General features: G+C 38.6%; 2 protein-coding genes across 2 annotated transcripts; both read right to left on the bottom strand.

Annotated features, from left to right (window-relative positions):
* Positions 1-2,106: 2,106 nt before the first annotated feature.
* On the bottom strand, positions 2,107-4,037 carry LOC149009091 (metacaspase-3-like). Its single transcript, XM_089162884.1, is given in 6 exon segments — positions 2,107-2,356; positions 2,546-2,743; positions 2,854-2,974; positions 3,074-3,404; positions 3,504-3,770; positions 3,773-4,037. Coding segments are annotated over 6 exon segments (1,176 nt in total). The 5' UTR covers positions 3,972-4,037; the 3' UTR covers positions 2,107-2,296.
* Positions 4,038-4,465: 428 nt separating this feature from the next.
* On the bottom strand, positions 4,466-12,303 carry APRL4 (APR-like 4). Its single transcript, XM_089162184.1, has 4 exons — positions 11,754-12,303; positions 7,283-7,470; positions 7,048-7,172; positions 4,466-6,039 (listed from the first exon to the last, which is right to left on the bottom strand). Exons 1-4 carry the CDS (start codon positions 11,976-11,978, stop codon positions 5,585-5,587), a joined length of 993 nt encoding a protein of 330 aa, XP_089018310.1. The 5' UTR covers positions 11,979-12,303; the 3' UTR covers positions 4,466-5,584.
* Between the last annotated feature and the right edge of the window lie 313 nt (positions 12,304-12,616).

Here is a 12,616-nt window from a genome sequence, read left to right as displayed (position 1 = left end):
TCGTGAGCACTGTAGTCAAATATGGACCGTTCGATATGGACTATTTGTAGGATGTGGATTAAGATCGACAGTTATGGTATAGAATGTTCATCCATCCACAGAACATATCAACCGTCGATGACATAGATCCGGTGACGAACGTGAGCCGTTGGATGATCCCTTTAGTAATGATTAATTGCACGGTGGACCTTTTGTGCTGTTAACTGTTCGTTTGAAACCCACTGGGCACTGGCTTTATCATATCATTTCATGATATTATATAAAAGTAAAACATCAATTTAGTTATGGCCAGGTGCAAAATTTCGGCAAAATTCGCCCGATTTTGGGTGCAAGTTTAGAGCAGATCTCAACAAATGAACTTGAGTAGATCGCCCGACAGACTCATTGGTGCGGCAATGGAGGTGAAAGCTGAGATGGCCAAAGGAGCCCATCGATTATAGTCGGAGAGGTAGAGCCGTAGAGATAGAATACGAAGAAAAGAAGGAAAAGAAGAGGACGAGATAGCAGCGGCCAAGGATTTCTCAATGGGGAACTTGGCACACAAAATTGGGATCTTGATTCACCGCCATGGATGGCAAAATCCAAAGTCATTTTCTTTTCCGAGACTGCGAGCAATGGTGGTTCTTGATTTGAAGTTGGGTTTTAGTCTCCGTCTTCACTGTAAAGAGAGAGAGAGAGATGGATTTTTCGGTAGGGACAGTGAGGGCGGTGGTCTCCGGCAAGGGAGGGTTGGGATGGTTTTCGGTGACGGTCCGGTATAGTGAAGGTAGAAGATGGATAAATGGATCTCGTCTAAGGTTTGGGTGTAAAAGAGTTTAAATGGGGGTAAATTGGTCATTATACCATAATGAGGCAATATAGACATTTCACTCTTAATTTAACCGAATTTTGGATGAAAAGTGATGAAGGTGCAACTTGTAATTTTGAGAATGTACAATCTATAATTTAGGGCACTAAAGTATACAATCTAGAGTTTAAGTCTCTAAAATGTGCAAGTGGAATATAATTCTATTACAACTTACATACCAATCAATATTTTCAATCTCATCAATTATTAAATTTAAAAACATATTGAGAAAGTGGAATAATATTCTCTACTACAACTACCACATCAAAAGAAAACATTTATATTTTTAAATAATTTTTAAAATAACAAAAAACCACGTGCGTATAGATGTGAAATTTTGTAAAAGTCACCACAAAGGTACACTGTTAAACATTTAAGGAAAAATAAATTAAACAAATTACATATACCTCCCTATAGTTATGTATAATTTCACTTTAAACTTTCAAAATTACACATACTTTTGGGAGCTTGACTTCAGTGATGCGAACGGTCGAGAGATTAAATGAGATTTTGATTTTGACCGTTCATTTCTCCAAAGTATAAAAACACATTTTTCAAAAATGAATAGTCGAAATCACTGTTTACGGCTGGTGATGCACAATTCATTGCGTAGCACCCAAACAATTTCAAAATTTTAGAGCATCTGAAGTTGTATTATGATTACTGGTCTTTTGCACTAAGAGTCACTCTTTCATCCTAAGCAGCTTCAGCAGCTCCTTCTTTCCAATTTGATTTCTTCTCTCAAAGTTGGTGCAAAACCTCAGAACTTCTTCAGTTCAACAGTTGCAATGGTTAAGATTCTTCTAACGTTTCCTCAAGTGTCAAAATTTAGTGTAGCTTAGCAAACATAGCTATAGGTTTGGTTTTTGATTTAGTTTTAAAATCCAAACTTTAGCAACACGAAATTAAATTTAGTAGAACTTGAAGTGCGAATATGGACTGCTGTTGACATTCTCGTACATGAACAAAGTGTTAGCAAAGGTTGAAAATCTCACTTCGCTTTCTGTTACCTCTGCTTCTCTTCGACCTATCGAAGATCTCCCACCAAAATCCCAAGAAGTGGGTTTTGCAGGTTTTTATTTCAAGTCTTTGGATTTTGTATTTCAATAAACACTAAAAATGGAGTTGGGTTGGAGACAAGCTTCTCATGGTATATCTATATTCTTTATGGGGAAGATGATGGCAATCCCAATATCTTGTGACAGAGAAGAGAGAGAAGAGGAGAAAAGGGTTATAAAACTTATATTTGTTTCCCTCAGAATCTCACAAATATAAGCGTTTGCTTAAGTGGGTTGAAAACTTGAATACACACAATTTACAAAGAGGTCTTATTAAATCCATTTATTGTTGTCTGGTGTTAATTTTTTGCTTTTGGAGAAAAGTCAATCTTGTATTATTGATTTATTCAAACTTCAAAATAATATGGAAAATACAATTCATCTCGTATAATTACAACATGAATTGCTTCTGGTATATGTCAAATGGTTCTGAAGATGACAACTGAGGTTCCTGTAAAACACCATAAAACTCAAGTTAGCATCACACATTTTAGAGAAAGGAAATCAATTTAAAATAATCTTGGATCTTCATGGGGAAACCATCTAACCAACACCAAAGTTAATGTGAATACAAACTCTTTATGACTTAATATTTACAGATCTTCTCTATTGCTTGTTATTTGATTAGAAAAGAGCTTACCTGAGATAGCTTGGTGCAGCGGAATACTCTTTTTATGAGAGATGCTATTGGACCAGAGCACCTAAAACTTGTGTTGACATCACGAATAGCAGATCGCATGGCTGTGAGCAAGTGACCATATGTCAATCCAGGTGCGTTGTCCGCTGCACGAATGAAACTATATGTCATGGCACCTTGCATAATACCTGATGTGAAAGCCTGCAACTTAGAACAAGATCAAAATTACTTGGCACATTGGTAGAAAGGTGTGAATGCATGCTTCCAATAATCTTAACATATATAGAAGTTGCTTGCTAAAGTACTATTACATCCGTATCTGCTGAGATCTGATGATCATCACAAGAACTGAAACAAAGAGCCAGTCCACCATTTGTCCCTCTGTTGTCACCTGAATGACACCTTTGATCTTGCCAGCAATAACTTCCATTTCTACACAGAAGTTGATAGAGGAACATAGCAAAGACATCTTAGGTATCTACTCATGCTGACAAATGACTCAAAGGCACAAACTTGAATCAAGAAACTAACCGGTTGATTTTGCAGACGAAGGGTAGATCAAGAACTGTTCCGCTATGGCAAGCATCAATGATGGCATGAAGGGTAGCCCCTTTAGGAAGAGGCCTGACTATGGTCTCATTGATATCATCATCAAGAATCATCCCTTCTGTTTGGTAATCAAGAGGGCACAGGGTTTCATCATAACCATCAAGTTCTTCTCCTTTGTGGTTTAGTTTTTGTGAACCATGGCCTGAATAGTGAAACACCAATGAATCTCCTGCCTCGCAATCACGGATTAACCATCTCAATGCTTTTTCTATATTGCTTTTGGTTGGAATTTGGTCTGGATTTGACTCTTCTTCTGCAAAATTGGTTTTGATTTTTGCACCAAATTAGATTTAAAAAAAAAATTCCCAACACAAAGACAATCACTCTGCTTTCTCTTGAAGGTTGTTCATACCTGTGAGAACCAAAACAGACTCATTTGGAAATCCCAACTTCTGAACCAGAAAGTATCTCATGCACTTAACATCATTGATACTGCCTTTGAGTTCGTATCGCTTTGATTTGTAGCTCACTCCACAAAGAAGTGCCCTCTTCTTTCCTCCTGATACCATCAAATAAGAGCATGGATTTGGTAACGGAAAGGGAATAGGAGCAGGGTAATAACCATTAGAATTGGAATTCATCAAAGCACCTGGAAGTGGTGGTTTGTAATTCAACGAGGGGTACTAGCGATACGGTTGGTTAACAAGCTCTTGAACCATTCTAGACCGGAGAGAAGCGTATCATCCGCTCTGCTGCCCAAGGGCTCAGCAGGTGGAAGAGGAGTGGTTGATCTACACCGGGAACACCAGATAGTTTGAGCTTCTGCTGACACAGCTAGCTGCAACCCACAACCTCTGCAACTCACCCATCTGCTTTCCATTCTTTTTGAACAAAATAGACAAGCGAAAGCTCAGTTGTTTTGTGTATCAATGGAGCTTTGCCCGGAAGGAATTGGTTATGACTTATGACTTGAATTCTTTCTCTTTCTTCATTGGTCTAAGAGAACCATGTTCTTCGTTCCACATTGGGTAAAGGTAGAGAGAATCATATTCGAAAGCATAGTTTGCTTTTCCTTTTGCAACTGCCTTGGTTGAAATCTTCTCTATCTATCAAACATTGTGTATGAGAAATTCTTTTCGTTTCTTCGGGTTGAGATTCTAGAAAACAAAAAGAAGAGTCCCATATCAGATATGAATAACTTCTGATGGCTGCACAAACTCAAATTTCAACAATTAAACTTTCCAATGATACATTAATTTATCTTTAAATCTGAAATTTTTAATCTTTTCTTATAACTCAGGCTTTCAAATGTCTAAGATCTCTATTCTATCAGATCCCTGATCCCTGATCTTGACCTTATGCGCCATCTTTTGTGGTTTTCATGAAATGAATTAGATAATCCTATCAGGGAATCAAAGGAGACTTTAAATTTGGAAAGAGAAATAGAGAAACGATGGTTGGCACAATCGGCAGGGCAGCTAGTAGCATTTATTCTTGATGTTTGATAGTCCACTCTGATCATGCATGAACCAGACTAGTCAAGAAATTCAACGAACGATGGTGAAACTACCAAGTGTTCATAGAAGTAAGTAACAAGATCCTCCCTTTCTTATTTTTAAAGAAGAAGAAAGGGGGGAAAACACAAGATGGAAAAAGCTGAGCAAAATTCCTTCCTTCAACGACCCATATCAATAAAACACTTTCCACAAGTCTCGCGAGATAATGTATCATCAAGATAAATTAAAGATCAAATCATAAGATATCAGGAATAAAACTTTCATCCCAGAAAAGTACATTCGGTTATCTCCCGAACAGTGTCTGGTCTGGTGATACCATGCACATAAGCCCGAAAGGCAAATGAGTAGCAGAAAAGGAAGAACACACAACACACTGTTAAGGACTAAATGCCCCTCCAATTTGTAGCGGTACATGCAGGTATCAACACCCTGGTTGCACACTGTTATTCTTGCTAGAGAGAGATGTGTGGTTATGTCTCTTCATGGGAACCACCAGGCCATTCCGCTAGGGAAATCCCCATACCCCGTTGCTGAGAGTGGCCAGCGTTTAATTTCAGAGGGCATTGATTGGTGCAAGGTGCAAGGAGGGGGAGACCATCCTGCACTTGGATTAATTTCGAAGGAACCCTTGCTCATGTCATAGCTTTGAATCTCTCACTCAGTTAAAAGATCAGCATGGCCGTGAAGAATCAGTCTAATCAACACACAAGTGAAAGCAAAGAGCTTCCATATACATCTACTGGTAAATGTAACTGGAATTATATAAACAGATGTAAGAAACTTAGTCACCATGGCTGCCAGATACCGGACATTCACCGTCACAAGAACCCAGACAGAACACCAATCCCATCTTAAAGATAGTTTCCTATGATAGCTCCCACCTATATTCCAACTGTTGGCAGGCAAAAGCCATCTGTATAAACCCCCAATATTTTGTTCTACTGTCAGAACTCAAAAAGCCACGGCATCAAAATCCTCATAACCTTTCATTTCCAGAAAACCCCCTGCTGGAGCTTGCATCACCAATTGAAACTGAGGCAAGTGATTTGGAAGCCCATACTCTGGCATTGATTGCTCCTCCCTGTAAGTTTCTTCTCTTGCATGGCTCCTTCAGCACATTAGTTACTTGCACTGCTTGATTTACACAAGCAATAGGAAATTTCCATAAGCTAAACAAGTTTGCTTCCTGGACATGCCTTCTCCAAATGTACTGAGCACATGCCACCAGAGTCGGATAAATGAAATACAGGAACCTGAGAAGCACAAATGTTGTCGCCAGAGCCAAATAAGTTTCCTGCCTAAGCATGTTCTCTGGAGATCTTGCCCATGAGAAGGGGCAGCTTTCTGGCTCATTGTCTTCAAGTTTTGCAAGATTTGATGGGTTCCCACTTTCCTCCACGGAGGCTTTAACTAGTGACACAGGCTTGATGCCTGCACAACCCACATCAACAGCAAAGATGGTAAGATAAAAAATAAAAAATAAATGTGTGAGCAGCCAACAATTCCTGGAATTGGCAAATTAAAGAGGGAAAAGATAGTCCCCAATAATTTCAAACATGACATGCATTTCTGCCATACAAGATTGTCAATTGAAGCAAATTGAAAGAGGATGACCTATATCGAAGTATAGCAGGTGATCCTACTCCAAAGGTTTCATCACCCAAATCGACCCATGTTGTGAAGATCAAGCTTAAGCAAGGACCCATTTCCCTGTTTACCTCCATATCTGGTTTCAGGTCTCTCTAGTTCCTCTTCTGATGCTTTGTTAATTGTGCCTTTGAGAGGCCTAGGGGTATGGTTGCTAACCTCATAATTTCAAAATGAAACACCTCCAGATGAGAGAGCTCTCTCAAGGAGATAAAAATCCGATTTACACCTGGTTCTGTTAGCCTAAGGTTAAAGACAACCTTATGGTCGTGCATCTAATTCCTCTTTCCTATTAACCCCTAGGGTCCTTATTTTTTCTCGTCACAGACCTCCCATGATTACCCCTGTTCTTCAAATTGTAATTTCAATCTGTACTCCCTTCTTTGCTATACATTCAATTATAACTTCTAGTAATTCACCATTAAGTGCAACTGGTGCTTTTAATTGAGTTATTTAAATACTTTGGTGGTACCACTGGGGGCTCAATTCGGGTTGATCAGATCTGGAATGCATCACATACATAGAATGCATCTCGTCTATCAGTCTGAGATAATCCATCCCCTGAATTATTTACCCTAAATAAACTCTCAAGATGTTGATGAATCTCCAATAACCAAGGGCTAGAAGAAGCAAACCACAGAATGAATTTTTATTTCAATAGCTAACTCATGCTACGAGAATTAAAGGTAACCTATCACAATTTTCCATACTCATTAGTTACTTAATAAAGATGCCCAAAAACATGTTATGTTTAACCCACAACAAAAAAAGTTGTATATGATAAAAGCCAACCTGTAATATCAGTGTAGAAAGCAACAAGAGAATTGAGAGTCCTTGAGCCATGGTAACGAACCCGCATGGTGGAATTCAGGAGGAAAAGGGTTGGGAATCCATGAACTCCATACCTTGACAATATGCTGCAAGTTTCCATAACATCAATTTGAGATAAAACCATTAGCAAGGAAAACCCACAAATTTAATATCGAAATGCAGGAGATTTTTCTTTTAATTCCATATATTTTCAAACCTTGGTCTGATTGCAGATTCCTCCACGGCAAAATGGCGGATGGAAGGATACAAGGAAGACAGAACAGTGAAAGTCGGTCTACAAGTTCTCGAGAATGGGCACCAAGATGCATAAAACAGCATGGATACATACTCGTGGCTGTTTCTATGGACAAGATTCAGTGCCTTCTGTAATGAAACCTCATCTCCCTTCATAAATGAAAAATAAAATAACGTCAGATTCGATTTTTAAAAAAATAAAAAAAGGAAAGTGAAGGGGATAACTGCCAGGCCGTGTGGCTCCTGTGCAATGAGAATCTGCATAGGCATATCCAGATTTTTCATTTCACGGGGGTAGGACAGCCATTTTTGCGCTCCTTGTGTCACAGCGCAAGCACCACCCAGCTTGGTAGCCTTCCTTTCCCCAAAAAGTAGATAACAAATAAGTTAAAGGTTTCCGTATGTAGATGTCAAATAATCCTGCCACCTTTATAACTTTGCTATTAAACATGTAGGTCAACAGACACGAGTTGTTTTTGTATCTAAACCTTCCATTCTGACTATGCAATGGTTAATTTTGGTTTGGATTTTGGGTCATTATATAAGTTTTTTCTGTCATTCTCCTCAGGGACTATTTTAAAATATATATTTCAAATTTATTTAATGTGAGATCTTACAGAATTAAGTTCCAAACAAGACTAAGATCTTGCAATTCCAAGTTGTTCCAGAAGAGGTAAAGTATATTTTTCTGTAGGAATTTTATTTGAGGAAGTACAATTTTTGAGCAAATTACAAAATTTTGAAATTCATACTTTTTGGGGAATGAAATGACAGAGAAAAATTTTAGAGCAAATTACATAGTGAGGCTTAAACTCTAAGTTGCATGCTTTAGTGCACTAAATTATATATTGCACATTCTCAAAATTACAAGTTGCATGTTCGTCACTTTCCATCCAAGATTCTGTTAAGTTATGAGTGAAATGTCCATGTTGCCCTTATTATGGTATAATGACCAATCTACCCCCATTTAAACCCTCTCACACCCAACCCTTAGGTGGGTGAAGGGAGATCCCTTCACCCATCTTCTACTCACACCTCACCAGAAATTGTCCAACACCACCATGGGAAACCACCCCAACCCTCCCATGCCGATCACCACCGCCCTCACTGTCCCTGCCGGAAAATCAGAATCAAGATCATGTTTCTAGGTGAGAAAAAGGATTTAACTTTCATGCAATCCGGCCGGGGTGGTTTTAAATTATAAATTTACCATGCGCCATTAAAATCGAAAGAACCAAGCCTCTGGAAGAACCCAAGAACGTCTTGGTAAAATTCAACGATTTCTCGACGGACCTACATACAATTAATATGTGATTGAAGGACGTCAGAGCCAGAGCACTAGTGGACGATTTCAACATCATCGAAGTGGAAATCAGAACGTTCAAGATAGAGAAAGCGAAACGAAAACCCAACAAAGTCTCAAATTTCAATTAGAATCCACCCAAATCTCCTAAAAAAATTTATTTTTAGTTGGTAGATTTTTTCGAGTATTATAAAGGGTGTCTTTTTTTTTTGCATCTTCCAGTTGAATGTTGATTCAATCAAGGTGTTGCTGTTGTTCCAAAGGACTGGTGGAAATCCTAGATTTGATTTTGAGTTTGTTCACAGGTTTTGTTTTGTTTTGTACGAGTCTCTTATTTATTGAGGAAGTGGGTAGCAATTTGGTTCTTTAAACTTCGTTTGGGTTTTGGCGCATGGGGTTCGAGGAAAGTGGAACTAAGGAGGACCGTCCAAAGAAGAGAAGGAAGAAGGGAGTATATGCTTTCAATCTTTTACAAGATTACAGATGACGGATGGATGGATGATGAAAAGAAAGATAATTCAAATTAAAAAATATGGCAAGAAAGTAATGGGTTTTTCCTCAACAACCCAACAAAAGATTGAGTGTGAAGGGTGAGAAGCAAGCCAACAATTGAAATGGTAACAAATTTTCCGGAAGAGAAAGATTTTCGGCAGGGACAATGAGGGCCGTTGTCGCCGACAGGGGAGGGTTGGGGTGGTTTCCTACAGTGGAGGAGGACAATTTTCGGTGAGGCGCAGCTAGAAGATGGGTGACGGGATTCTCCCTTCACCCACCTACGGGTTGGGTGTGAGAGGGTTTAAATGGGGGTACATTGGTTATTATATCCTAATAAGGGTAATATGGACATTTCACTCCTAACTGAATAGAATCTTGGATGGAAAGTGATGAGCGTGCAACTAGTAATTTTGAGAGCATGCAATCTGTAATTGAAAGCACTAAACAGCTGGTTTAGAGTCTCTTGGACATCCGTGCACAAAGACACAATCTGAACTCCTCCTCAAAAAGATAATTTTTCAAATAAAAAACAAAGCTTTGGCAAGCAAAGGAGTAAAGACAATAAATTAAGAAACAATTTGAAGAGTGAAACTTGAACAAAATACAGTTCAACAAACAGAACTAATGAATCTAGCTTCAAATCTCATCTAAATTTCGAATTCAAGAATGCTTATTGAATAAACAACCGTCTAACCAAACAATGCTAAGTGAAATAAGATGCAATTTAGAGAGAGTGATGAAAACACTCAAGGGCGAACTTATCTACATTTAAATGTAGCAGGGAATTGATAACTAGTTAAGAGAAGGCAATTATTATTTGCCCTGACAGTATCAAATTTGGACCAAACCTCGAGGAAAGAGGGGTCTTTGTGTAAGAATTGTGAGGGTTCCACTCTTGAAGGAAGCAACTCTGTTGAGAATAATGTGGTTTCAGGTGGGGGGCTGCGTGGGGTTTGGGTTGGGATGGTGGAGGATGGCAATTTCCGCCGCTGCAAAGGCTAGAAAACACCAGACCTGGAGAAGAGAACTGCAGGTGTCATCTAACAACTGTTGCAGACAAAGCTTCGTCTTCTTTTCTCTGCTTCTTTCTTTTTTTTTTTTTTTTTTTGCCCCCCAATAAGAGTGTTGGTATTGTGTCAAATTGATATGCACTGCTCTGACTAATTCGGGATCATTTGGTTCATTTCACTTAAGTTATCTCAATCTGCACACATTTCATTTTAACAGCTGAGATTATTTGGATTCTAGCTGGTGCGGTGCACACTGGGCACGGTGTGCTAGCAAGATACCCATGGACATGTTATTGCCAACTGATCGATGATTAATTAATTATTGTTTTTACCCCAAAAAATCACTAATTTGATTATTGTCTTTCTACAAATCTTTTAACTCCAAAGAAATTATGGGTCTGAGATTTTCTTTCTTGCTCGTTCTAACATATTTTCAAAGAAAAGAATAGCATGGTTGACTCTTTGAGTAGGAGGATAGTATTCGATACATACAAGACTCTATGATCTATGCCCATTCTATGGATTCTGTGAGCGTTGTGTCTCAGATTTCATGTGCTGGTACACTTTATTATATAAGCTGCTTTCTACCCATAAATAACAATAATAAACTCTATGGATTTCTAAGCAGCATGATCAATGTGTTTGTTTTAAAGGCTCAAAGAAAATTTCTATTGAACCATCATACAATCAAGTATGATGTACGGTGCAAAGTTTGGGCTATTAAGAAGCATCATATAGATAAACTCAATGTAGTATAAGCAATGCAAAAGGTGATCTTTTGAAATTACATCTGCCTGTTGATTATAATGAATTCTCTCAGTATGTGTTGCTTGTTCCAGGGAAATTCTACATTCATTTGATATGATTACAATAGCATATATAGAATTCATGAATTTAAAATTTTCTTCAGTAACACATTCATTTTCAACACCTAATAACCTTCCTAGACAATGCCATGTTGTTAACCAGCCATTCTTGTGACTCTTGCAGCTGCTGACTTTCCAGCTCCAGTTACTGATTTGTTCACTCCCCCCCCCCCCCAAAAAAAAAAAAAAAAAAAAAAAAAAAATAGTTCACTTCTGTAGGCATAAATCGCTTCCAAAACCAGTGCTTTCATGATACAAATATCATCTCTTCATATTGTAACCCCCTTAAAACTTGCAGAATTTTAACATGATTTAAAAACAAACTTTGCTGTTTTTAATCCCTGGGTTTTCTTTTCCATCACTTTTTTTCTTCTTTTTTCCTCCCTTACTACTCAAATTTGCTGACTAAAAGAAATTCTCAAATAAAAAAATAATATTTGCATAAATCTAGATTCAAGAGAGATTGCTATAACACCCCAAATAAATTAAAAAAAGAAAAGAAAAGGAGAAATTCAGGTTTGGTTATGACAAAATAAATAAGTTATAAACCATTTTCTAGGTCAAGAATCATATCCTGCATAGTCTTTCCTACGTTTGAAAATTCAAGGGAACCGTTACTGGCAAAACAATCCATACATAAAATCCATGCTTTCAAAGACAACGATCTCCAAAGATAACGCAAAACAACGAAGTTTAAAGAATGGCACGCACGAGCTAATAATTTTCAAAATAAAAACAGGGAAAATCAAGGAAAAATACCTCCGTAACACTGACGAAATACCCACCAAAACCACCATAAGAGAGCCAATCCGGATCCCAACAAAATTCAGGAAACTGCAAGATCGAGTCCGCAACAGAAGGCACAGGACAAACGGCAGACAACGAAGACGATGGAACCCTAAGAGGGTCAGGATCAGCGTCGCAGGCAACCCTCCTAAAAACCAGTAAAAGAAGGATTCCCGTTTGCCAAACCCTAGTGGCCATGGATATTGATTGGGGAGAAGAAATGAACTAGAGAAAAACCCTAGACAAGGACGATAGGAAGAAGAGAAGTATGGGGAAGAGAAGCGAGAGCCTTGCGCATTTTAGCATCGGCACTCCGGTGGGGCATGGCGATAAGGGAAAACAGGAAGGGAGAGGAACCCTCACATGGTCTCATGCCTTGAAGCGACGGCGGTGACGGTGACGGCCGTTCAAGTATTAAATCCCACCTAACGATCGAAAAACAGCTTTCGGAAAATTTTAGAGAGAGAGAGAGAAAGAAAGGAAGACGTAGTTATTAACGATAGATAGATTCGGTTCAGAGAGTACGAGTAACGATGGGTGGTAGCCAGAGCCACGTCGGAGAAAATGGGTGAACATAACAGTGGTGCGTACAGTAGCATTTTTCACGACTTACCCTTACGGGGACAGCTGGACAAGCGACAAGGACGGTTCCTCCTTCTAATGAAGCACTGTACTACGCAGATCGAGCCGCATGTACGGTATTGGTATCGCAGATCTGACGGTAGTGACGATCCTTATATTTTTTTTTCTCTTTACCTTCAAAATGAAAATATCCATTGCAATGGGGTCAAATTTTTTTTATTTTTTTATTCTTTACCCTCGAAATGAAAATATCC

This window comes from Hakea prostrata, chromosome 7 (assembly GCF_041222555.1).
Source record: "Hakea prostrata isolate BN-2017 chromosome 7, UWA_Hpros_2, whole genome shotgun sequence".
Classification (NCBI taxonomy): Eukaryota; Viridiplantae; Streptophyta; class Magnoliopsida; order Proteales; family Proteaceae; genus Hakea; species Hakea prostrata.
The sequence above is the reverse complement of the archived record's forward strand: the minus strand, read 5'-3'. Positions and strand labels throughout refer to the sequence as shown.

Excerpts from the sequence above, each read along its gene's own strand:
- APRL4 (XM_089162184.1), bottom strand. The coding sequence starts at position 11,978 with ATGGCCACTAGGGTTTGGCAAACGGGAATCCTTCTTTTACTGGTTTTT. Across the intron at positions 7,173-7,282 it reads GAATCTGCAATCAGACCAAG|CATATTGTCAAGGTATGGAG; the intron begins GTTTGAAAATAT and ends GGAAACTTGCAG. Across the intron at positions 6,040-7,047 it reads TTTCTACACTGATATTACAG|GCATCAAGCCTGTGTCACTA; the intron begins GTTGGCTTTTAT and ends TGGGTTGTGCAG.